Source organism: Bos mutus, chromosome 9 (assembly GCF_027580195.1).
Source record: "Bos mutus isolate GX-2022 chromosome 9, NWIPB_WYAK_1.1, whole genome shotgun sequence".
Lineage (NCBI taxonomy): Eukaryota > Metazoa > Chordata > Mammalia > Artiodactyla > Bovidae > Bos > Bos mutus.
The window spans coordinates 83,963,621-83,991,460 of NC_091625.1; the positions used below are offsets into that span (position 1 = coordinate 83,963,621).

At 35.2% G+C, this 27,840-nt stretch overlaps 1 protein-coding gene across 2 annotated transcripts in view; it reads left to right on the forward strand.

The window, feature by feature from the left end:
- The window catches only part of ADGB (androglobin), a 190,694-nt gene that overhangs the window by 123,191 nt on the left and 39,663 nt on the right, over positions 1–27,840 (forward strand). For both annotated transcript variants that reach the window (XM_070376828.1, XM_070376829.1), the window contains 7 exons: positions 1,430–1,523; positions 4,892–5,026; positions 5,769–5,922; positions 8,094–8,281; positions 13,164–13,348; positions 21,619–21,812; positions 23,808–23,919. In XM_070376828.1, the coding sequence (XP_070232929.1) occupies positions 1,430–1,523; positions 4,892–5,026; positions 5,769–5,922; positions 8,094–8,281; positions 13,164–13,348; positions 21,619–21,812; positions 23,808–23,919 (1,062 nt within the window). The remainder of the gene's footprint in view (positions 1–1,429; positions 1,524–4,891; positions 5,027–5,768; positions 5,923–8,093; positions 8,282–13,163; positions 13,349–21,618; positions 21,813–23,807; positions 23,920–27,840) is intronic.

The window sequence follows — 27,840 nt, forward strand, 5'->3', positions numbered from 1 at the left end:
TAGTCTGTGTCTGACACAGACTGAGCACACAGTGAATACTGGCTGAATGAATGATCAGCTGTATTTTCCCCATCTTTTGTGAGTTCTTCAAAAACAGGAAACTGGCCTTTTCCCATTCATCCTCAGTGCCTAGCAGAATGCACAGCAGTCAGTTTCAGCTAAGTCATAGAGAATTTTACATTTCTAGGCCATTTTTCAAAGTGAATGCATGAATGAATTAAATGAAGATGTTTCCACGTATGTCCATGGTATCATACAGTTAGCATAAAATGCATTCAAAGTGTATTATTATATTTATCAAATCAAATATATTTTTGTATATGAAACTATTTTGTGAAAAGATCTGTTTTATCAGCTCAAAATAAAACACTGCAAAGGCAAAAAAAATTATATTCGATTATTTTCATTCTGCACATTTTGTTGACATGTTTATGTAAAAAGCCTTGCCTCCCACAGAATTCTTTGAGTATTTTGAAACATTTTGTTGTAAAAGTATCTCTGAAACAATGAGAAATATCAAAATGTTCATCAAAGCAGTAAAAACTATAGATCCATAAATGTTAAACAAACAAACTACATTGCATAGTTTTGTGATAGAAAAATATCCCTGTTGTTTGTCCGTATATACTGTAAAAAGCATATTCATATAATAATTTTTTCTCTTTATAAAAAGAAATGAGCAGCTTTTTAATAGTATTTGTGTTCTCATTCAACATATAATTTTTGAATAATTCTTGTGTATGCAGAACTATTCTATGTTCTGGCCTTACAGAAATTAGTAAAACTTCCAAGGTTTCTGCTCTAATGAATCTTGTGTTATAGTGGTCCCAGGCATGGAATTGAAAGTAAATATATTAAGATAACGATTTCAGATACCAGTAAGTTCTATGAAGAAATTAAGATAATTAGAAAAAAAAAGTCAATTTCTGACATGTTAAATTTGAGACGCTTATGATGGATTCACATTTTTTTGTCAGATCATCTCCTCTTAAGCCTTTTGTGGATTATGCTTTAGGTTAAGCTTCAGTGAGATCCCATTAGCCACTGTTCTTTAGGAAAAAAATGGATGGATTATAGTTTCTAATACAAGAGCATTCATAAGGACTTTTTTGCTGTGATAAGGGATCTTTTGTTGTAAACTCTTTGATGAGTATATTCAATTAGATCAAAGAGCATTTTATGATTTTTTAACTAGAGATGAAGGGAAACAGCATAAAATGATGATCAGAACTCTCAGCTAAAGGTTCATAGCTTTGTATTTTATTTTATTTTTTTAGCTTTCTATTTTAAACATGCTTTTATTGCTAGTAAAGCTTCTGACTCTGGATATCACCTTACTTGTGAGTTTCAAGTGCTTCACCTGTAAAAGGAGGGCTTAGAACAAGATGATTTTTCAGGCACCTTACAGTTTTTATATTGTTATTTTTAGATACAAAGGAAAATGCCAGTGTTGCAGATACGCTTCAGAAAGTTTGGGCTGTGTTGGAACAGAATATGGAACAGTATGCAGTTTCTCTCTTAAGGTAAAGCAGCTCAATGATGTTTTTTTCTTTTTAATGTACATTTATTTATTTTAATTGGAGGTTCATTACTTTACAATATTGTATTGGTTTTGTATTGCAGTATCTTGGTATCCTCCAAGTTCCAATTCAAATGCCACCATATTCATAGGGTTTTTCCTAATCACTGCAGCTAGAAACATACCATTGCTTCTGAACTTCCCCAGTTACTACTTCTTATTTGTCTTCACTGCACTTATCTAATATTCTAAGCAGGAAAACTCTGAGAAGCAAAGCAGAGTTTCTTGAAGTCTTTTGGTGCTCAGGAGACAAAAGTTAAAAGTTTAGGACCTGATAGGGCAGACTATTGTTGTTTTTGATGTCCAATTGCTAATCTATGTCCTACTCTTTGGCAATCCCATGGACTGTAGCACGCCAGGCTTCAACAGTGAAAGCCATCACTTGAAATCCCTGGTGAACTGCACTCTAGAAACAAGGACAAGTGTGAGGTAAATTGGGCCTTAGGAAAACTGCATTTTAACCACAAATCTTCTTGGAATAAATCTGATGCTAGGAAAGACTGAGGGCAGGAGGAAAAGGGGGCCACAGAGGCTATGATGGTTGGATGGCATCACCGACTCAACGAACATGAGTTTGAACAAACTCTGGGAGATAGTGAAGGACAGGGAAGCCAAGCACACTGCAGTCCATGGGGTTGTAAAGAGTTAGACACAATTTAACAACTGAACAACAACAAACACATAAAAGAAGCAGACCATTTTGATGTAGGAGCTAGCAGACCAAATCTCTAACAGTGACTATTGTGGAAATGCTCAAGAAAACAAAGAATAAAGAGAAAATAGATTAAAAGTTTAGATTAATAAAGCACAGTTAAATGGAGATTACATAAATACAGTTTCTAACAACTGAATTTTAAATGTTTGAGTTTAACAGCATATCAGGCAGAATAGAGGAAGAGATTAGTGAACTGGGAGATAGGTCAATAGAAAAATAGTGGAAAATAAGGAAAGAACTAAGGAAAATGTGGGACATGCTTAGAAAGTCCAGTATTTATATCATTATAGTATCAGAATATAAAAATATAATAGCTGATAAATTTCTAAAACTGGTAAAATATATCAACTTGTGTTTTCAAGAGACTCTGCATGCAGAGTCTGTGCAGGAAAGACACAAAGGAAATCATACCTAGATTTATCATAGTCAAACTGCCAGAAACCAAAGGCCAGAAGAAAAATTTTCAAAGTTACCAGAAAAATGAGACATATTATTTCCAAAGGACAATTAGACTAATGGCTACATGTAGGAGTAAAATCTTAACCTTAGCAATGCAAAATGCAGAAATTGGATAAATGGAGCTACAGAGTTCTAAAGTTCTGGCATTACTGCAGAAATGGTAAAAGTAATAATCTAGATGAAATGCTAATAAGGCAAGGATGCACAATATATTCTCTAGCAATTTGCTAAATGGATCAACTAGTGAATTTAAGAAATAAGATTAATATTACACATCTTCTAGAGAATAGAAAAAAAGAGGAAACACTTAGCAACTCAAAACCTTGGTTTTAAAATCTCAGCAAACATAGTTAGTTAAAAAAAAAAAAGAAAACAAAAAACTGAAATTGCAAACCAGTCACTCTCTTGAAATTAGATGAAAAAATGTAGCAAATCAAAATTGGAATGATATAAAAAGATAATATCTTTTAATTAAGTGGGTTTCCCACTCTGAGACATGCAAGAGTGGTTTAACATTAGGAAATGCATTAATTCGGCACATTAACAGGGAAAAGGAACAAATCATTTGGTCCTTCGGATAGGTTCAGAAAAAAACATTTGAAAAAAAGCAACACAAATTCAAAATTTAAAAATTTTTGGCTAACTAAGTTTAGAGAAGATTTTCCTTAATATGTTATGGTACCTAGTATATTTTTTAAATTACTGTAAACATAATTAGTGGTGAAAGTTTGAATGCTTTTCCTTGAGTTGGGAATGAGACAAAGATGCCTGCCCAAACACTTCTATTCAAGGTAATCCTGAAATTCCGAAAAGGGCAAAAAGGTAATAAAGCAATATAAGTGTCAGTAGAATTTGAAGGGAAGAAATAAAGCCACCATTTACAGGCAATATGGTTGTGTATATAGAAAGTACCCAAAAAAATGCCACATGCACCAGAAGATATAACCAACCTCGTCTCTGTTCTTGTAATTATTTTTAAAAGCTTTTTAATACCCTACTTCCCTGATGGTTCAGGGGGTAAAGAATCCACCTGCAATGCATGAGACACAGGGGATGCCTGTGTCTTCCTGATCTCTTGGTCAGGAAGATCCCCTGGAGGAGGGCATGGCAACCCACTCCAGTATTCTTGTCTGGAAAACCCCACAGACAAAGGAGCCTGGCAAGCTACAGTCCAAAGGGGTGCAAAGAGTGGACACAACTAAAATGTGGGTGTGCAAATATAAACCTATCATTTTCCTTCCACTACCAAAGACCAGCAATCAGAAAGAGCAGATGAATCCTGTCCTCCCTGAGGATCTCTATGGCTTTGCTTCCCACTGACAGTACAGTCAAGCCATCCACCATCCGGAAGCCAAGAGCAGCTCTAGCTCTGTATAGACCCCTACAGAGAACCACGGTCTATGACTATTATAGCTTCTGTCCCAGCTAATACCCAACATTATACAAAAGACCTGAGACTCCTAGTGCTACTGAGGCTGGTTCTGGTTCCTGGCTGGGTGGGAGCTACAGGACCCAGGATCTCTCTGATCATTTCCATTGTGTTCTGGAATATACCACAGCCTTCCAGTGGGGCAATCATGGAAAAACCTAGTTGCACTAGAAATCATGTACAAGGAAAACTCTGGCACTCTCCCCTTGTTCATGGCCTTTGCTTTTAGGGTTTATTTTAAAATCTTTTTTTTTTTTTTTTGAAATCAATTCCTCACTGTAAACTATGTTCTATTATTTATTCTCTACATTGAATCCCCAGACTTTCAGTGGCTCCTATTCAGTTTTATTGCTAGTTTTCCTGCTTCTAATTTTCTCACCCTTATAGCTTGATCTTTGGTGCTGATTTCCCATCTGTAAATTTTAATTAGTCCCAGAGTCAGGAATTAGGTTCTCCTTCAACTAAGAACTTCAGATAATTTTGGGCACTTTTGAGAGACATCATGGTTGACCTGAAATGGTCACCTCTGCCTTTGAGCCACACACAATGAGCCTTCATTTGATGAGGTACTCGATCCATCCAACAATGGACTGCAATATTTTATGCTGGGTGGGTTGTTTTTTTTTTTTTTTGGTTCATTTTTTATAAATAGAATTTATTTCAAAAATTGCTTTTGCCATTGGTACTTAAATTATTTTTACCTTTCCAGACTTATGTTTAAAAGCAAGTGCAAATCTATGGAATCTTATCCATGCTATCAAGATGAAGAAACTAAGATTGCTTTTGCTGACTATACTGTGACTTACACAGACCAGCCACCAAACACTTGGTTTATAGTTTTCAGGTGAGGCTATCATATATTGGTGAATCATATCACCCCTAAGTGGTATAAAATATTTACATAGAGAGAGTTTTATTTGTGATAGTAGTAATAGTATGACCATTTAACTTGCTTTCGGAACTTAGTTAAACTTCCTTCCATATCTGATGTGCATAAATGAGCTATTATAGAAATTTTATCCATGTTTCATTAAACAAAATATGAAGAATATGAAGTTAACTATTAGATCTTTTGATGAATATGGCTTCTCCAATGGTTCAGCAGGTAAAGAATACGCCTGCAATGCAGGAGATATAGGAAATGCAAGTTTAATCCCTGGGCCAGGAAGATTCCCCTGGAGGAGAAAAGGCAACCCACTCCAGTAGTCTTGCCTGAAAAATCCCATGAATAGAGGAGCCTGGTGTGCTACAGTCCATGAGGTCTCAAGAGCTGGACATGACTGAGTGGCTAAGCATGCACACATATGTAATAAACTGATATGCTTTGAGTATAGAAATGAACTATTTCATTTCCAAGCAATAGCATGTTAGAGTCACAGATTATTTATAAATAGGATTTCTTAAAAGGTTAGCATTTGCATGAAAAAAATAATGTATTAATTAGAATTCTAAAGGAAAAAAATATGTGTACCTTTAAGTTATTTGCAACTTTAAACTTATTTTTTTATTTCTTGGCTTCAAACTTAATTTCAAACTTTCTTTATGATGTTCATGCCAAGGGAAACTTCACTCTTTTGTAATTACAGAGAAACATTTTTGGTTCCTCAAGATATGATTTTGGTTCCCAAAGTATATACTACACTTCCAGTCTGTATGCTCCACATTGTTAACAATGACACAATGGAACAAGTGCCAAAAGTGTTCCAAAAAGTGGTGCCTTATCTTTATACCAAGAATAAGGTAGGTTTAAATTGATTCTCCTCATTTGATAGAATAGCAGTGAGAAGCCAGCACCCTGAGATTTTCCAGCAGAAGGTAGACCAGATGTGTTTTCAGCCCATAATTAGGCCCTGGTCTTTCTGCAGAGAAGTCTCCTGTATTTGACAGCAATAGGTACTTAATGTGAGTGCCAGAATATTCTCCTTTTAGTCCCCTTCTTATCTTTTTGCCAAAGAAAATATGACAAAAGGAAAATGTTAGAAATCCCCATTATTAAAATTATAAAATCATACAAACCCTTAAAATGAAAATGGAGGTAAAGAGCACATTTAGTCTTATCCCTCAACCAAATTATCATCAGGTTGTCTCAGTTTCCCACTGGGTTTTTTATTTGATTCCTAAATATGTTTGAAGATTGTGTTTATACAGCCACTCACCAAATTTTGCCTAGATTTCCTTTTGAATATAAAAAATTTTTACATTTGTAATTGGAAATCAAAGGTCTCAAAGATCCATAAGAAAAAGATGATTTAATTCAAAGGGAGATTCTGCTAAGTTCACAGATGTCATTAAATTCTAGAGGTGAGCTCTTTACTTCACCAGATAAGTATACTAATACCGATCATGTTAGTCATTGATACCTACTTTTGGTAGAGATCTTTAGTTGGTGTTTAGTTAGAACCACACAAGACTCTGATTCTTATTCACATGCAGCATTCTTTGGGTTTGGTTTAGCTTTTGCTTAGTAGCTCCACTGTAAACCTCCCTTCCTTGAGTAAACTTAAATTTGGGGGGTAGCTTTAAATGAGAAGGAAATGGCAACCCACTCCAGTATTCTTGCCTGGAGAATCCCATGGACAGAGGAATCTGGTGGGCTACAGTCCATGGGTTTGCAAAGAGTCAGATACAACTTAGCAACTAAACCACCATAAACATCAGAGAGTTTTCTCTGCATCAGAGAGCAACTGGCATACAAAACCTGTATTTTCCTGCCTTGTTAGAAATGTCTGGAACTATAAACTCAGAATTGCTTTGAACTTCTGTGTGTTATCACTTTCCCAGGTTCCTTAATTGCTTCTTTTCTCCAAGAGCTCATCTCCAGGCTCACAACCGGGTTCCATGGAACCAGACCTCTGCTAATTCAATAGTTTTACTTGCCACTCATCATACCAAGGGAACTATATTTCCATAAACTCTTCTGCTTTTTTCATCTCATATTTAGAAAGGTGATTCTGAAAAGACAAGAAAATCAAATAGGAAGCTATTCGCTAATCCAGGAGGCAATGATAAAAAAAAAAAAAAAAACTTGTCTTAGGTAGCATTAGAAGAATTAGAAGGAAATGTAATAATCATCTACCACAGTTAAGCATGTTTTAATGGCCAGGGAAACATACAAACAGAAATATTAGAGTGTTCCATTTTCTCAAAAAAACATGTAAGATGGAAGTTTTTAAGAGGGACTTCAAAACATAATACTAAGTGATTTGTCACTTATCAAGAGATTTGAAGATTTTTATGCATATTAAGATAAAGCATTTTAGTACTGTGAAACCATATATAGGAAGGGGCCTCCCAGGTGGCGCTAATAGTAAAGAACTTCCCTGCCAATGCAGGAGATATAAGAGACATGGGTTCAATCCCTGGGTCAGGAAGATCCCCTGGAGGAGGGTATGGCAATCCACTCCAGTATTGTTGCCTAGAGAATCCCTTAGACAGAGGAGCCTGGTGGGCTACGGTCCATAGGATTGCACAGTCAGACACAGCTGAAGTGACAGCACCACCTATATATTGGAAGGCAGCTAAGCTCACCACTATACTACCAACCCTAGTAAAACCATACATTGTATCTTTGAAAACTAGTAACAATATTACTTGCTGCTGCTGCTGCTAAGTCGCTTCAGTCGTGTCCGACTCTGTGCGACCCCATAGACAGCAGCCCACCAGGCTCCCCCTGTCCCTGGGATTCTCCAGGCAAGAACACTGGAGTGGGTTGCCATTTCCTTCTCCAATGCATGGAAGTGAAAAGTGAAAGTGAAGTCGCTCAGTTGTGTCCGACTCTTAGCGACCCCATAGACTGCAGCCTACCAGGCTCCTCCATCCGTGGGATTTTCCAGGCAAGAGTACTGGAGTGGGCTGCCATTGCCTTCTCCGAACAATATTACTTACTTCAGTGTAATTCTTCTTTGTTGTAGAAAGGCTATACATTTGTGGCTGAAGCATATACTGGTGACATGTATGTGTCATCCTCACGATGGAAACTGCGTCTCATTGGTTCTTATCATCCACTCCCGTGCCTGTCTCGAGACCCTCCATGTAACACCTTTGCCATAAAGGAAATCAGAGATTATTACATACCCAATGATAAGAAAATTATATTCAGGTATGTAACAGAAAGGAAATGCATTCCTTTAAAATATCAATATCTTGTACTACATAGTTGACTTTAAATTTAAATATTTTATTTAAATATTGATATTATCAAAATAATAACTTTTTTGGTAAAATCCTAATTTTGAACTTCAATTTTATACTCTTTTGAAAACAGCAATATGATTGTATAAATGTTATGTAAGATCCAGCCTATGTTGCACGAGTGGTTTCTCAGTCCTCATCCTATTTTTACTGTTGTTCAGTCACTCAGTCATGTCCGACTCTTTGTGACCCCATGGACTGCAGCATGCCAGGCTTCCCTGTCCATTACCAACTCCCAGAGCTTGCTCAACTCATATCCATTGAGTTTGAGCTCATGTCCATCATCATCCATGTAGTGATGCCATACAACCATCTCTTCCTCTGTCATCCCCTTCCCCTCCCTGCCTTAAATCTTTCCAAGCATCAGGGTCTTTTCTAATGAGCCAGCTCTTTGCATCAGGTGGCCAAAGTACTGAAGCTTCAGCTTCGGCATCAGTCCTTATGATGAATATTCAGGATTGATTTCTTTTAGGATTAACTTGTTTGATCTCCTTGCAGTCCAAAGGATTCTCAAGAGTCTTCTCCAACACCATATCAAAAGCATCAATTTTTTGGTGCTCAACCTTCTTCATGGTCCAACTTTCACATCCATACATGACTACTGGAAAAACCATAGCTTTGACTATACAGACCTATATGGCAAAGTAATGTCTGTGCTTTTTAATATGCTGTCTAGGTTTGTCATAGCTTTTCTTTCAAGGAGTAAGCGTTTTTTAATTTCATGGCTGCAGTCACCATCTGCAGTGACTTTGGAGTCCAAGAAAATAAAGTCTCTCACTGTTTCCATTGTTCCCTATCTATTTGCCATGAAGTATGGGACTGGATGCCTGATCTTAGTTTTCTGAATGCTGACTTTTAAGTCACCTTTTTCACTCTCCTCTTTCACGTTCCTTGAAAGTCTCTTTAGTTATCCTATTTGGCTTTCATTAAACATTCTTCATAACACTCTTCCTTCTTTCTACTCTCTCCTTGTTCTGTTCCATCTCTAATGCTTCTCTTGTGTTCAGTTCAGTTTTCAGTTCATTTCAGTCACTCAGTCATGTCCAGCTCTTTGTGACCCCATAAACCACAGCACGCCAGGCCTCCCTGTCCATCACCAACTCCCAGAGTCCACCCAAACCCATGTTCATTGAGTTGGTGATGCCATCCAACCATCTCATCCACTGTCGTCCCCTTCTCCTCCTGCCCTTGATCTTTCCCAGCATCAGGGTCTTTTCCAGTGAGTCAGCTCTTCGCATCAGGTGGCCAAAGTATTGGAGTTTCAGCTTCAGCATCAGTCCTTCTGATGAATACCCAGGACTGGTCTCCTTTAGAATGGACTGGTTGGATCTCTTTGTAGTCCTCTTTGCAGGACTCTCAAGAGTCTTCTCCAACACCACAGTTCAAAAGCATCAATTCTTTGGCGCTCAGCTTTCTTTATAGTCCAACTCTCACATCCATACATGACCACTGGAAAAACCATAGCCTTGAATAGATGGACCTTTGTTGACAAAGTAATGTCTCTGCTTTTGAATATGCTATCTAGGTTGGTCATAACTTTCCTTCCAAGGAATAAGTGTCTTTTAATGCCATGGCTGCAATCACCATCTGCAGTGATTTTGGAACCCCCACAAAATAAAGTCAGCCACTGTTTCCACTGTTTCCCCATCTATCTGCCATGAAGTGATGGGACCAGATGCCATGATCTTAGTTTTCTGAATGTTTAGTTTTAAGCCAAATTTTTCACTCTCCTCTTTCACTTTCTCTTATGTATATTTCTCCTTATCTGCCAACTCATCCTTCTTTTCATACTTATCTATATATTCTCATATCTCCCTGAGAATACATAGATAAGTAGTCCTCATCATGGACTCCACTCTCTTTCATTTATCAGATCTTTGGTTTTAATTCCCACACACTTCTCATCTTTGTGCCCTCCTCTTTATTCTCAGCGTCCTCCACTACTTCGTAGTTTCATTATATTTTATCTACAGAAACACTGTGTTTCTGGAATACATTTCTCCATTATATTCACTCTTTTTCTTCATGTTTTCTATTTCTTTCTCTCTTTCTCTATCACCTTATTCAGTACATGTGTGTTAGTTGCTCAGTTGTGTCCAGCTGTTTGCAACCATCATGGACTGTAGCCCTCCAGGCTCCTCTGTCCATGGAATTCTCCAGGCAAGAATACTGGGGTGCATATCATACCATTTTCTAGGAGATATTCCTGACCCAGGGTTAAAGCCGGGTCTCCCACATTGCAGGCAGATTTTTTACCATCTAAGCCACCAGGGAAGCCCCTATTCATTACAAATCCATCCTTTACTACTGGAATAGTTACCTTTCTAACACACATGATTAAATATGTGATTAAATACGTGATTCCCTTTCACTGAAATTTGGGAGATCGAAGCGTCAGCTGAATTGATTCCTGCTGATGGGAAATAGATGGGGAAACAGTGGAAACAGTGTCAGACTTTATTTTGGGGGGCTCCAAAATCACTGCAGATGGCAATTGCAGCCATGAAACTAAAAGATGCTTACTCCTTGGAAGGAAAGTTATGACCAACCTAGATAGCATATTAAAAAGCAGAGACATTACTTTGCCAACAAAGTCCGTCTAGTCAAGGCTATAGTTTTTCCAGTAGTCATGTATGGATATAAGAGTTGGACTGTGAAGAAAGCTGAGCACCGAAGAATTGATGCTTTTGAACCGTGGTGTTGGAAAAGACTCTTGAGAGTCCCTTGGACTCAAGGAGATCCAACCAGCCCATCCTAAAGGCAATCAGTCCTGGCTGTTCTTTGGAAGGAATGATGCTGAAGCCGAAACTCCAGTACTTTGGCCACCTCATGTGAAGAGTTGACTCATTGGAAAAGACTCTGATGCTGGGAGGGATTGGGGGCAGGAGGAAAAGGGGGCAATAGAGGATGAGATGGCTGGATGGCATCACTGACTCAATGGATGTGAGTTTGAGTGAACTCCGGGATTTGGTGATGGACAGGGAGGCCTGGCATGCTGCACTTCATGGGATTGCAAACAGTTGGACACGACTGAGCGACTGAACTGAACTGAACTAAACTGATGGCTGTGAGGGAGAAAATACCCCATGCTCTCTCTTTTAGATGTTGCTGGTCATTGGAATTCTTTGGCTTGTAGATTTATAACCCTGGTCTTTGTATTCCTCTTCATGCACCATTCTCCCTGTGTCTCTCTCTTTCCAGATGTCTCATTTTCATAAGGTCCTCATTTTAATTTGATGATTTCTGTGGGATAATATCTCCAAGAATGGGGGCATGGTGAGGTGCTAGGGTCTAGGACTCCAGCAGGTTTTTGAGAAGAAATAATTTAACCTATAACAAACAGTGACAGTGAATCCAGAGGGAAAATAAAGGATTTTAAGATATCAAGGAAGTGAAATGGACAATCTTGGTTGATTATGGTTTGACTTTGGAAACTGTTGGAGAATAAGTGTTGTTTATTTAAATAGAGGTTTCAGGAAGAGGACTCTATTTGCTGGTTGGGCAACAGAAGGATGATTAATTCATTTTTACATGTTAAACTTGGTAGACCAGTGAAATGTATGAGAGATATTGCATAGTGGTGCTGGGCTGGAAACATGGATTTGGAAATGAGTATTCTGTTTCTGCCCATTAAAGTGGCTGGGAAAATTTGTACAAAAAGAGTCAGATACTGGACAGAATATTAAGATTCTCTGATATTTATGAGAATGTTGATGTGAGAGAAGTCTAAAAAAAACACCCTTGAATTAGGGGGTACAAAAATTGTTATGCCCATGGGGAAAGGTTTTTGAAGAAAGAAGAAATGAGGGTTGATTCAACCCTGTCAAATTCCCCTGAGAGATGAAGGAAGATGAGAACTGAGATTTCTCTAGGGTAGTGACAAGCTGCTTGAAACCATGGCAAGAGCAAGTTTAGCACCTTGTCGGGGGCAGAGTAGGGTGTTGTGAGTGAGTGGAAGGTGATGAGCTGAGACAGTAGAAGTTGACAACTCTTCTTAGACTGTAAGCTGGGGAGTAAAATAGAGCTGAGGCTGAACAGCAAGGTTGATTGAAGATATTTTTCAGTTTGGTTTTTGTCTTGTTTTGATCTGTTTTTAAACAGGTGAGACCTCCTTGGGTACAAAAGCCAAACTCAAGAAGTAGTAAAGTGAGGAAACAAGATACAAAGGAGAGAAGAGAGAAAAGCAAATTTGTAGAGACACTGAAAGTTTATAGAATCCTGAGCATTTGCTAGGATTCACCTAAAGTAGGAAAGAACCCCAACAAAAAGACTAGAGATCTTAGACTGCATTAAGGGACAGAGTTAGGAATTTTCATTATTTTTCCAAGAGGTTCCCAACCGGCATGGTTAAAGGGTGAGAGCACAGGTGACAAGTACTACTTTTGATTTCTATTTTTGTGGCTCCAAGAAAACACGTGACAGTGAAGTTTTGAAAGCTACTGCCAGTTGTGGTCTTTGTTCCACTGGAGAGGAGGGCATGATGGAAAGGTGCCATGTGGCAGTAGTTTGCAATCTATCAAATTTTATCAGTGACTACATACCATATCTAAATAAAACATTACATATCTCTGCTTGGGATGTGATAGTAATAAACACCTCATACATAATTTCATTTTACCCAAGCATACTGGGATCTTTAGCCAAAGTCTATAATAGCACTAACATTTCCAGGATTTTAACTGACTGTATAAAGTAGGTTTACTTGTAGATTATCATATCAGTAAAAGATACAATTTCCTTAGTGATTTGAAGAAAAGACTGTTGATAAAGATGAATGTTTTTCTTTACAGGTATTCAGTTAAAGTTGCATTGCCACATCCTGTTACAATACAGGTACGCACATCCAAACCAGATGTATTCATCAAGCTACAAATCTTAGAAAACGAAGAAGTTATCGTGAGCTCTACTGGAAAGGGTCAAGCTATCATACCGGCAATTAACTTCCTGGGGAATGAGAAAGCCTTGAGCTCCCAGTGTAAGTGTGGCTTTTAAAATTGGTCATATATAGATTCATAAACAGATATTTATATAACTGATGGTTAAAATGTTTTAAGATAAAATAGCAAGTAAAATCGGTAAAATTTGATACCATAGTATTTTTAGAAAACTATTGCATTTGTGCATGACATTAATCCCTGAAGAGCAATAGATTTGTTATAATTGTACTTTAAAGGCTTTATTATTTGAGCTCTTTCAGATTTTCAAATAAGAAATAGATTTTTATTATTTTGAAAGAATTTTTAAAATTAATTAATTTATTTTAATTAGAGGCTAATTACTTTACAATATTGTAGTGGTTTTTGCCAAACATCGATATGAGTCAGCCACGGGTGCACGTGTTCCCCATCCAGAACCCCCTCCCACCTTCCTCCCCATCCCATCCCCCAGGGTCATCCCCATGCACCAGCCCTGAGAGCCCTGCCTTATGTATCGAACCTGAACTGGCGATCTGCTTCACATATGATAGTATACACGTCTCAACGCTACCCTCAAATCATCCCACCCTCTCTTTTTCCCAGAGTCCAAAAGACTGTTCTTTACATCTGTGCCTCTTTTTTTACTTTTATTCCAAATTCACTATTTTTAGAAAATATTCTACTTATTAAAATTAATAAAAATGTTGAAATTATTACCTGCAGTGTAATAGTCACCAGAGCTTTTAACTAATAAAATTATTTCTGAAATAAGGGATAACAGTGATACTGTAAGATATATTCATTTATTTTAATAACTTGATTATGACTACAAAAGTAACACATGCCCAATGTAGAAAGCTGAAAAATATAAAATTATAAACAAGGCAGCAAGAAATCCTTTGTAATTATACAACCCAGAACAAAGAAATACTGTTAGCATATTAGCTCTTACACCTCTACTGTCCATTTTTACATTCTCATTTTAAACAAAAGTAGAATATTACCAGTTTTGGTAATTGATATTTGTTTTTCTTATTTGTGACATTGGTGGGGGTCTTCAAACCTATGTTAAATAAGAGTGATGATGATATACTTCTTATTCTTAAATAGGAAGGCTTAGAGCATTTACCATTCAGTATGATGTTTGTTGTTGACTTCTGATAAATACCCTTGGTAATATTTAAGAAAGTTTCTCTCTATTGATAATTAAGGATTTTAGTATAGGTTTGAAACTTTATTGGTTACTTCTTTGTTTATAAAAATCATCAAATTTTATCCCTTTGAGTCTCATAAATTAATTTTTAATTTGGAATACATTCTTGAAATAAAACTTATTTATCCATGATGTTTCAATATAATCCTATGTTTTGAATATACTATTTTATCTGGTTTGTTAGATATTTTCCCTTTAACTTTTAACTATTATAATATTTTTAGAATTTCCAAAAAGTGTTTTAGCTGGTCTTTTGTTGTTAATATCTACTTAAACTTTTGGAGTTAGTGTGATTTATATATGTTCTATTTTTAGCATTGGATAGATGTTTTCACTGTGAACTAATTCAAATCAGTTTTGGTTAGTATTACATTGAGGTTTATAAAGAACACTTATTCTCCATTTTGGAGGTAAATGATTTGATGTCTAAATACATGTGCACTAACACACACATTCTCTGTCTCTCTCTATATATATATAATAAAAAGAAAACTTGCTAATTGCAATATTTAAAATTTCAGTTGTCATTTACATTTTATCTTATTGGCTTGTAATTTTTTGAAAAATGTTAAGATCTATTTTAATTGTAAAATGTGTACAAACTTATCCCTAATATTTTCCAGTTTACATATCTATATGTTACATTGTTAGTTGCAAAAAGTTCTACATTTGCTTTATATTTATTTATATGCTGTATTTTTTAAATAAATATAAAGCAGTATTTTTCAACTTTAATAGATTGTATGATAGTAATGCTGGTTCTTCATTTGTTATCATTTGTCTGTTCATTTTGGTTCACACATTTAGCTTTTCAACCTTTCTCTTATAAATGGGTATTTTTTTCCACTTAATCTAAGATTCTGATCTCTGAAATGGGGTGATGTAATCCACTTACATTTATTTTGCTAAGCTTGCTTTTTCTGCCTTCGTGCTTTATTTTAAAATTGATTATACTGTCTAGCTGATCTTTGCATAGCTATGTGGTGGCTGGCATTCTTCCTGATCTCTCATTATTCCCAATAGCGTTTATGCTGATTATCTCAAGTATATAAGCAAATCACTAAAAAGAATTTACCTGTTGCCTATTTTCTAATATTCATATGTTTCTTTTCTTCCTCCTTTTTAAAATAAATGCAACCAAATCAGGACTCTTTTTCTCCTCTGTTATTGACCCCGGAAACTGTTATTGCTGCCCAGGGACATTCCTTTCCAATATGAATGAAAATCTGGAGGAGCAGAGAATTGAGAAGACACTACATTGTAATGACACAATTAGGGCACAGATGTCATGCTTTAGACACAGGAAGGTGGGAAATTCCCTGTTATATCAGTAACACAATGAGCTTAGTTAAAATTCTAATTCAGATCATGCCTCCTTTCCTCCCATCTTTTTCCCTTTATCCCTGAACATCCTCTAGATCATCTTCAGTACTAGTTCATGTTTCTGCTTTGTGGCTTTTCATGCCAATCTGCCTGCACCATTTCTATATATTTATTTGGATAAGCCCAAATAACAAAATATAATATTTATACATATTTCTCTTCAAGTATGTTAAGACCAGTAAGGGTACTATTAGGTTTTGCTAGTCCAAATTCCACTCTTACTCTTGAAGATGACTTTGTTTTCTTTTCTCTAATCCATGCTGTACAGATTTTTTGTTGTTGTTTTTTGCTTTACTTCATGCAGGAACACTGTAATTCCCCAAAACTTTAGCAGGTACTGTGGGCAATTCTCCTATCCTGTTTACAGCCTTACATCTTTTCTTTAAGTAACTAGTTGCCCCAAACATTATTCTCCAAAGTTTTTGATTTATATTCATAGAGGCAAACACTGTAGTTTATCATATCAATTTAGTTCAGGTCAGTTGCTCAGTCATGTCCGACTCTTTGCAACCCCATGGACTGCTGCATGCTATGCTTCACTGTCCATCACCAACTCCTCGAGCTTGCTCAAATTCCTGTCCATTGAGTCGGTGGTGCCATCCAACCATCTCATCCTCTGTTGTCCCCATCTCCTCCTGCTTGTATAGCTTATCATTATTTCATTTTAAAATTTAGCATTTTATGGCTGAGTAATATTCAGTTCAGTCCAGTTACTCAGTCTTGTCTGACTCTGTGACTGAGTAATATTACTCAGCCATAACAAGGAATGCATTTGAGTCTGTTCTAATGAGGTGGATGAACATAGAACCTATTATGCAGAGTGAAGTGAATCAGAAAGAGAAAGATAAATACTGTATTCTAACACATATATACAGAATCTAGAAAAGTGGTACTGAAGAGTTTATTTACAGGGCAACAGTGGAGAAACAGACATGGAGAATAGACTTATGGTCATGGGGAGAGGGGAAGAAAGGGTGAGGTGTATGGAAAGAGTAACATGGAAACTGACATCACCATATGTAAAATAGATAGCCAAAGGGAGTTGGCTGTATGGCTCCAGAAACTCAAACAGGGGCTCTGCATCAACCTAGATGGGTGGGATGGGGAGGGACATGGGAGGGAGTTTCAAAAGGGAGAGGATATAAGTATACCTATGGCCTATTCATGGTGAGGTTTGACAGAAAACAGCAAAATTCTATAAAGAAATTATCCTTCAAAAAAATTAATTTTTTAAAAAGTTAGCTTTAGCAAGAGAATCACACATAACCATTTGACACAATGGTATTTTTTTACTTCTGGCCAAGAAAGTGACAGCGATGGAGGAGAAAGATAATGAGAACATAATTCACAAATTGACCCCAAATTAGAGCCATTATCCAAGAATGTTCTTCTTTTACAAGATGCTTCTATTTCATAATTGTATTTTCTAAATGAACTTTAACACAATATTTTAAATTTCCACTGAAACCAAAAAAATCATTTTCCTTCTGATTGCTTTGAATATATAGATTAATTATACCTTCATAGTATTGAATTTCTATGCAAGTAAAGGCTATTTATTTCCATCTATTCAGGACTTCTTTATGGTTCACAGAAAAGATTGCAAATTTTCTCCACAGATTTGATAGATTAGCTATCATAAATTAGATATTTTCTTTATTTAGATGTCAGACAGACTCTTAGTTTTAAAGAATGCTATTAGTTTATGTTTATGAATCATATAAGCAGATATTGAAATTTCTTTTCCTTTCTAAATGTTTTTTAAGGTGCTTCTCTTGGAAACATATCCATTTATGAATTTTTTACTGTATGTATTTCTGGAAGGCCCCCACCAAAAATACATGCAAAAAATGTGTTTATGTGTGTTATATTTGTAGTGAAATGGGACATGACAGATTAAGTTATATATTCTGTAAGCAAACACGGAAAAGTAAAGTGTTAAGTCTCTCAGTAGTGTCTGACTCTGAGATCCCACAGATTATAGCCCGCCAGGTTCCTCTGTCCATGGGATTCTCCAGGCAAGAATATTGGAGTGGGTTGCCATTTCCTTCTCCAGAGAATCTTCCAGACCCAGCGATCAAACCCAGGTCTCTTGAATCGCAGGCAGTTTCTTTACCATCTGAGCCACCAGGGAAGCCTGTAAACAAACATTATATGATACTAAAGAAGGAATAAATTCCATTGCAAAGATATTGAAGGCTTTTAAATGAGCTAGGAACAAAAATCTTAAGCCTCTTTAGGTTTTTTGCTATCTCATGGAAATTTTAAAAGCATGTCTGTATATCTCATATACTTATTAGGAATAATATCAGTACTCATGCTGTAAGGGTAATATAAAATTCATAATTTTCCACAAAATTTTCTTCAGTTCAGTTCAGTCGTTCAGTCGTGCCCAACTCTTTGTGACCCCATGAACCCCAGCACACCAGGCCTCCCTGTCCATCACCAACTCCCAGAGTCCACCCAAACCCATGTCCATTGAGTCAGTGATGCCATCCATCCATCTCATCCTCTGTCGTCCCCTTCTCCTCCTGCTCTCAATCTTTCCCAACATCAGAGTCTTTTCCAATGAGTCAACTCTTCACATGAGGTGGCCAAAGTATTGGAGTTTCAGCTTTAGCATCAGTCCTTCCAATGAATATTCAGGACTGATACCCTTTAGGATGGACTGGTTGGATCTCTTTGCAGTCCAAGGGACTCTCAAGAATCTTCTCCAACACCACAGTTCAAAAGCATCAGTTCTTTGGTGCTCAGCTTTCTTCACAGTCCAACTCTCACATCCATACGTGACCACTGGAAAAACCACAGCCTTGACTAGACGGACCTTTGTTGGCAAAATAATGTCTCTGCTTTTCAATATGCTATCTAGGTTGGTCATAACTTTCCTTCAAATCTAAGCAATTGAGGATTTGAGGAAGAAATATGGATGAATAGTAGTATAACATTATATTTCATATAGTTGTATAAGGTTCAAAATTGTTGATGATTTTTCAAAATTAATGCAAGCAGTCTCCTACTGATAGTAATGTGTTATCATTCTAATCATTAGTTTATATAAACAGTACTTAAATTTTTAAAGAAATCTGAATAGACATTTTTCTAAACATATAATATGCATGTATTAGATAAATGCTTAGAAGTAGAACTGTTGAATCACTGGGTACAGACAGTAGTGATTTTGGTGTATATTGTCAAATTACCCTCTGTTGAGTTTCATAAATTTATCTTCTTTTACCTATGCCCCTGAATGACAGGGTTATCATATTTTTTGGTTCTTCATATTTCTGGTTTCAATTTGAATGCTAAAAATTTATTTATATTTTGCTTACCATTAGAGTGGTTTAAGCATATTTTTATATATTTTATATATCACCTTTTAATATTTCCTTCTTTGAAAAAAATTTTGAGTGCTTTGCCCATTTTTTTATTGGAATTAGTTGTTTTTTTCTAATTTATGTGTCAGTCAGTCAGCTCAGTCACTCAGTCATGTCCGACTCTTTGTGACCCCATGAATCGCAGCACACCAGGCCTCCTTGTCCATCACCAACTCCCGGAGTTCACCCAGACTCATGTCCATCGAGTCAGTGATGCCATCCAGCCATCTCATCCTCTGTCGTCCCCTTCTCCTCCTGCCCCCAATCCCTCCCAGCATCAGAGTCTTTTCCAATGAGTCAACTCTTCTCATGATGTGGCCAAAGTACTGGAATTTCAGCTTTAGCTGAAGAACACCCAGGGCTGATCTCCTTCAGAATGGACTGGTTGGATCTCCTTGCAGTCCAAGGGACTCTCAAGAGTCTTCTCCAACACCATAGTTCAAAAGCATCAATTTATGTGTAGACTATCATATATTAAAGAAAATGTTTTCTTTATTTTATATTTGTTTCAAATATTTTTCATAACAGTGGGTTATGAATGATTAAGTACACACTTGAAGGAATTAATGAGGGAAAGAATAGGGACTTTGTGTGATTCATTTTTAATTTTTTATTGAAGTATAATCTACATAGAGCAAAAAAATAAATCTAAGTTGATGAGTTTTGATAAGTTTATCCATCAGTGTGACCTACACTCTTAACAAGATATGCAACATTTCTGTTACCCAGAAAAATTCCCTCAGGCTATTTCTATTCAATTTCCCAACACCCAAAGAGGCAAGCACTGTTCACATTCCCATCACAATAAACTAGTTTTGCATCTTCTAAAACTCCATAAAATGTAAATGCTCTTTTAGCACACTCAACGTAATGTTTTTAAGATACATATATGTTGTGCTACTCCATTCCCTTTTGTACTGTTGAATGTTATTCCATTGTATGGATATACCATATGGTTTATAGCTTTAGATTTTTATTGGAATTTTGTTAAACTTGGGGAGCATTGGCATCTTAACAAAACTGAGTTTTCTGGTTCATGAACATATATCTTTAATTTCTCTCAACAATGTTTCATGCCCTCAATGTACAGATTTCACAACTAGTTTATTAAATTTCTATGTAAGAAATTTATTTTTATGGGAACTCCATCTAGGACTAAGAACTTATGTAGATTATACCATTTGATAGCTGCATTTAATTAACAAATCATGTGAGTAATATAATGGTACTTGTATGATTTGTCAATTATCAAATAATATAGACATTAAAAATTACAATAACATGCATGTGGATAGTATTAAACACTGAAGTAGTCAGAACATGTGGTTTTAGTTTATTGTCATTCAAACAGCACATGAATGAGAATTTGTTGAATTACATTCTTGTAGCAATCAGTGGTTGCTCAGAAAATGCGTTGTTCTATCCAAGTCATACACCATTACAGTGTTTCTTCAAAACCAGGATATTTCCTAGAAGCCAGTGATGTTTTTTATCTCATGAAAAAATAAATTGACCTGTCCCTTTGAATGTGTTTTATAAGGATATAATAAATAACACAGTAATGATTATATATTTCTGTAAACATAGTATTCTTTAGAAAATAATGTTGAAAGTCTACTCAGGAGTAATCTTCCTTAACCCTTTAAAATTTATATTTCATATAGAAGTATCTTCATATTAGTTATTCATTAAAATATCAATGTCCTACAGTTGGTATGACATATTTAATTTTTAAATGTTGAAGCCCCATCATGAATAATAAAAATGTTATATAATTAGAAGACTAAGAAGGGCTTGTCATAATTTTGTGAATATACTTCATGTTATTTGACCAGAAATGTCATCCCTAAAAATTTTGAGTAGTAATTATTTACCAAACTTAAAATTTTCTATAAATATAAATTTTCTTTAAGACAAAAAAAATTATAGCTAGAACTTTGGTCTTTCTCTGCAACTAGATAATTTAGTGTTAAATAGTATGACTTGTTTTATTATTATTATATAGTCTTTTCAGTCCACATTGGAAACCGGTTTGTGTTATTTCTTTCTTAAGCTGTCAGTTCTGTCCTCCCTGCTTGGTTTTTAAGTAGACGTTTTAAGTTGACCTTCCCTGGTGGCTCAGATGGTAAAGCGTCTGTCTACAATGTGGGAGACCTGGGTTCGATCCCTGGGTCGGGAAGTTCCCTGGAGAAGGAAATGGCAACCCACTCCAGTACTCTTGCCTGGAAAATCCCATGGACAGAGGAGCCTGGTGTCCATGGGGTTGAAAACAGTCAGACACGACTGAGCGACTTCACTTTCACTTTCAATGATTATGTATTCCACATATTTTAACATAAACAATATTTCTCATATTCAGCCAGCAAGCAAATTCTTTCAGCTCATGCTGCTTTAAAGAAAGAGCAAGATTTATACATCAAGAAAAAATCTGCAGGAGGTCAGAAATCCTATAAAAGGCCTGGAAGTGCAATAGTAGACACTGGTCAGCCTATTATGGATGAAGATACCAGCTATATACCCACTATAGACGAAAATGCTAGCACACCACAGCAGGTAATTAACATTTAGAAGATTTATTCAATTGTACTGCTCCTAAAGCTCAACATAAATCATAACAATTATTTTCCTAAAATTGAAGAAATATAGAACAATGTATATAATTTAAAGCAGCAAATAAAAACATGATTTATCCATTGGAGATCAAGAAAATAAATTAATTGAAAGAAATAAAAACAAAATGTCAAAACCAAGTCCTAATATGACAGTAATTGGGCCTCTCTGGTGGCTCAGCAGTAAAGAATCCACCTGCCAATGTAGGATGCTCGAGTTTGATCCCCAGGTCAGGGAGATCCCCTGGGAAAAGAAATGGCAAGCCTCCAGTATTCTTGCCTGGAGAATGCCATAGACAAAGGAGCCTGGTGGGCTACAGTCTATGGGACATGACTATAGTTGGACACAACTGAGCAACTGAGCATACACAGAATTACATAGAAAAATCAATTAGTAATTAATATTTGAATATTTTAACACATACTTTTCAGAAAAGAGTAAATTAAGTTGAAAAACAAAATACATTTGATCAGTAGGATTTGAAATATTAAGTATAAGCTTAATCTTTTAGATTTCTAAATAGAACACTTCACCTCATAAAAAGTAAATATACTTTTTCATAGAACACACAAGAAGCCTCAAAAAAACCCAAACTATACTGTGTAATTGTCATCTGAACATAATTTAATAATATAGAAATTAATAATTATCAGCTTAAAATCACATAAACATGAAAACATGTAAATATACTAAATAATTCTTTAGCTTAAAAATCCTTTAAAAGAAAGTATTAAATACAAAGCGCTCAATAAAAATGAAAACTACAAATCAAAATTTGTAAACCACATCTAAAGTAGCATTCAGTGGAACGTTGACTTTTTAAATTAACTCATCAGAAAATACGAATGATTCAAACAAATGAACTAAACTATTGAAACAAAAAAGTTAGAGAACAAGTAAAATAATAACTCAAAAATAAGGAGAAAAATATTGATAAAATGAGTAAAAATTTAAGAAACGGGGAACAAAATCTACAACAATTAAACTCTAAGGTTTTTAAGATTAATAAAAACACTTGCATTTTGTAAGACCAATCAATTAAGAAAAAAGAAAGAAAATATAAATGAATCGAGTATAGAACAAAAATTAGGATGAAGGTATAAATGCAAACAACAGGTTTAAAAATTTTTTTAAGTATTATATACAACTTTATATTAGCTAGAGCTTCCCAGGTGGTGCTAGTGGTAAAGAATCTGTCTGCCAATGCAAGACACAAGAGACAGGTTTAGTCCCTGGGTTGGGAAGATCTCCTCTAGGAGGAAATGGCAACTGACTCCAGTATTCTTGACTGGAAAATTCCATGGACAGAGGAGCCTGGCAGGCTACAGTCCACTGGGCCACAGAATTGGACACAACTGAGCAACTGATCACACACACACACACACACACACACAAGCTAATTTAAAACTTAGAAAAATTGTTTTAAATGTAAAATTCCTGGGGTAGGAGGAAGAAGAGACTAGCTGCTCCACAAAAAGCAGAAAATATGAAATAATAAGAATAATAAAACAAATCATAATCAAAGTCATACCTTTCCAAAAAGCATAGGCCTAGCTGCTTAACAAAATAGATCTAACAGACTTTTGAGGAGTAAATTATTCTAGAAAATAGAAAAACAATACAAACCTTCCAGTCTTTTTTAAGAGATTAATGTAATTCAGATGCCAAAACTGAGTAACAAAAGTAAAATAAATTTAACTTATAAACATGAATGCAAAAATTATAAATACTAGAATATATGATAGTATTGATGGGGATATGAGGCTATTATAGACTGTGGTATTACAGAATTTTGGAGAACATTTAACAGTATTTAATTAAATCATTATTGTATGATCCAGAAAAAATGCATTTATTATGTGCCTAAAATAATAAATGATTAAGCATATACTACATTTATTTTTTTATTGTTTATACTTAAATATTGCATTTTTCCAGGTATACAAGTATATTATACAGTGTTTGGTGTTATATAACAGTTGGCCTCTCACTGAAAGTCAACAGATGTTTGTTCAAGCACTAAAAGACTTAGAGAAAAATGATAACAAAGGTATGTCACTCCAAATATTATTCCTGCATTTTATATTGTCTATACATATTTAACAGTAAATTTGTCATGTAATTACTAAAATATTGCTTACAATTTTTGCTCTAATCCAGTGGCATTTCCTGTTCTATCAACTGATTACGTGTTTCAACATTTTCAGTATTTGGTTATGAAAACCAAAAAATATATGATTGTTTAGTCAAGTTTAAACAACTTTTGTCCAGTTAGTAAAAATTACTTGATGATTATCTAACAAAGGTACTCTAAACTTTTCTAATTATAAATTATTTTTTCCAATTTATTAAAAATATAACTTTAAAGATATGTTTTTAAAATATTTAAGAGAAAAAGAATCTTCCACTGAAAGAGAATTCAGGTTTATTTTTTCAAAAAGTAAACTATTCTCAATATTTCTGAGGAGGAAATAACAAATTGATGCTTTAGATTTTAAAAAAATTGGAAACAGCCTCTACTCTTAAACATATATTGCATGTATGCATGCTCATGTCTGACTCTTTGTGAGCCTATGGACTGCAGCCTGCCAGGCTCCTCAGTCTATGGAATTTTCCAGGCAAGAATAGTGCGGTGGGTTGCCATTTCCTATTCCTGGTGATCTTCCTGGTGCAGGGATAGAACTTGCATCTCCTGCACTGCAGGCAGATTCTTTACCACTGAGCCACCCTTATGAAGTGGCTCTTATTATTATATTATTTAATTATTTATTTATTTATTTATTTATATATTTAAATCTAAATCTAAAGGAATGAATATTTTCAATGTATATCCTTTTCGAATTTCAAACAAGATTACCCAATCATAAAATTAACCTATGTACATTATTTTAAAAAGAAAACTTGTACACTACAAAAGAGCATAATACAATACCAAAAGCTGGTCAGAGTGCAGAGCAACAGAAATTTTCACACACTGATGACGGGAATACAAAATGGTACAGTCAAGTTGAAAGAGTTTCAATTTCTTACAAAACTAAAAATGCACTTACTACTGTGAAATAAAGTTCACAATTTATGGCAAGACTAGATAAGTTGAAATATAAAAAAGATTTCTCTGTCCTGTGCCTTCCTGTTTCTCCTCTGCTGTGCCTTACGTATCTGCATTATGCATCTACCAACCTTCTTCCATCATTAGAAATACCTGCTCCTCCATAAAAAGCAACATTCTGCTAGCATCCACAAAAAACTCCTAAAAGATGACATTCCTTCTTGATGGTGCAAAGGGCTAGGATGATGCTTAGATCTGGATTGTGTAAACTGACAATAATATGTCAAGGGAAACCATCAACATAATGAAAAGCAACTTATGAAATGGGAGAAAATGTTTGCAAACCAGGTATCTGATTGTTAATAAACATATATATATATAAACATAAAACACATATATATAAACATACATATACAAAGAAATCATGTAACTCAGTATCAAAAAAAGAAACAATCCAATTAAAAAATGGACAAAGGATCTGAATAACATTTTTCTACGGAACACATACAGATGGCCAACAGACACATGAAAAGATGGTCAACATCGCTAATCATTGGGGAAATGTGATTCAAAACCACAATGAGATATTTTATTAGAATGGCTATTACCAAAAAGATAAGAGATAGTGGATATTGGAGAGAATATGGAGAAAGCGGAACCGTTATTACACTCGGAACCATTATTACACTGTTAATGGAAATGTATATTGGAGCAGCCACTAGAGATGGAGGATGAAGATTCCTCAAAAAATTAAAAATAGTACTGCCATAAGATCAAGCAATTCCACTTCTGGGTATATGTTCTAAGGAAATGAAATCATTATCATCAAGAGATATCTGTACCTCCATGTTCATTGCAACATTATTTACAATAGCCAAGACATGCAAACAACCTAATTGCCCATTGATGGATGAACAGGTAAAGACATAGTGAGATATATATAATGGAATATTATTCAGCCATGAAAATAAGGAAAACCTGCCTTTTGAAACAACTTGAATGAAGCTTGAGGATATTATGATAAGTGGAAAAAAAGTCAGACAGAGCAAGCCAAATGCTATATGAACTCACTTATAGGCAGAATCTGAAATAAGAGAACTCATAGAAACTTTGAACAGATTGGTGGTTGCCACAGAGGAGGCTGGGGGATATATAAAATAAGTAAATGTGGTCAAAAGACACAAACTTCCAGTTACAAGATAAATAACCCCCAGGGATGTAATGTACAGCGTATATGTTTCTTAAGTCCAAAATCCAGCACAGGTGGATTTTCAGTATCTGAACACAGCAGTATAATTTAAGAACTAGAATAATGTAAAATGTAGATCTTGGTTATGGTACAAATTAATAGTGTGAATTAAAATTTTAAAAGTGAAGTTAACATTAAATAGAGAAATACAGTAAAGTGGCTAAGCTACTGTACATTTGAGTAGTGGAAACTGGGTTATTTATCACCTGTAAAATAAGAACAACTTCTGTGTTATATAATAACTCCTCTGTTTCAGAGTTGTTATGAAGATCCAAGATAATATATATAAAGTTCCTAGAACCCAGCAGCACTTCAAAAAATTGTTTTATCATTATTGTGTGTTCCAACTAGAAAATGTCTTTAGGAATAATTACATGTCTTCTTTTTTGACATCCTATTTGACAATTTTAAGTGTGAATGATCAGCTGCTAAAATTAAATGACACCTTGTGTCACCTTTGCTGAAAGTAGCAAAGAAATTCAGGTTTGAATTGTATTTAAAATGAGCTAGGAAAATTTTTTATTTGAAAAAAATATGTTGGACAATCTTTTTGAATTTCATGCTTATAAATGTGCTTTTTGTGGGTAACCAATATATCTACAACCCATAGCCTACAAACTAGAACCTTAAGAGTGAGATATATTTTTGAGTAATTAAGTTATCAATGTCTTGAAATTATTAACTTAGCTTACTTTTCAATGATAAATATATCAAATATAAATTGGTCAAACATTTCTTTCATTAGTACGTTGGTGACCCAATTTAAAATTATATGTAAATTAAATGGAAATGTTGCCCCATTAACTGATTTAACCTCAGTATCTAATTTATATGAGAAATAAAATACATTAATTTATTTTTTTTCAAAGATTTACTTTGTTACAACTCATGATAAAATGTAACGCCTGAAACCATGATAAAACTTTAAGAAGTTTGGCCTCTGGTTAACATGAAGCAACACTGCCACCTTTAGTATATTTCAGTACTTTACGTTTTAGTGAAAATTGCTTACTTTCACTTAAGAAAATAGAAAATGGAGAAACCCGAGCAGGTAGTATTTAGTGATATTGTCTGCCTTTATATGTATAATAATTAGCAGTCTTGTTATTTTAAAGTCTTTATGTTTGTTGCTGCTGTTTAATCACTAAGTCATGTCCAACTCTTTTCTGACCCCATGGACCATAGCCCATCAGGCTCCTCTGTCCATGGATTTCCCAGGCAAGAATACTGGAGGGATTGACATTTCCTCCTCCAGGGGATCTTCCTGACCCAGGGATCTAACACACATGGTCTGCACTGGCAGGCAGATTCTCTACCACTGAGTCACCTGGGAAGCCCTTTGTTTCTGTTCCTGGCCCACATATTTGAAGTTCTAATCTATGTGCATTAAGCATAAGCTTTATCATTCTCAAAAGTATTTGATTTCAAGTCCCAGTGCTAATTTTATTAGCAGAATATAAAATAATTTCCTGAATTAAAATAAATATTATTGTTGCTTTTTCTCAGGCACAATACATGCATGGTGTATCCAGTTCAGAGTCTTTGAAGCAACCAAAGGTTGTAGATACTATATATATTTATATATTCATTTATGTATGTAGCACATGCACACACCAATACAATTACAATCACACATGGTAAATATAAACAGAAAAACCTATGTGCATGGTATA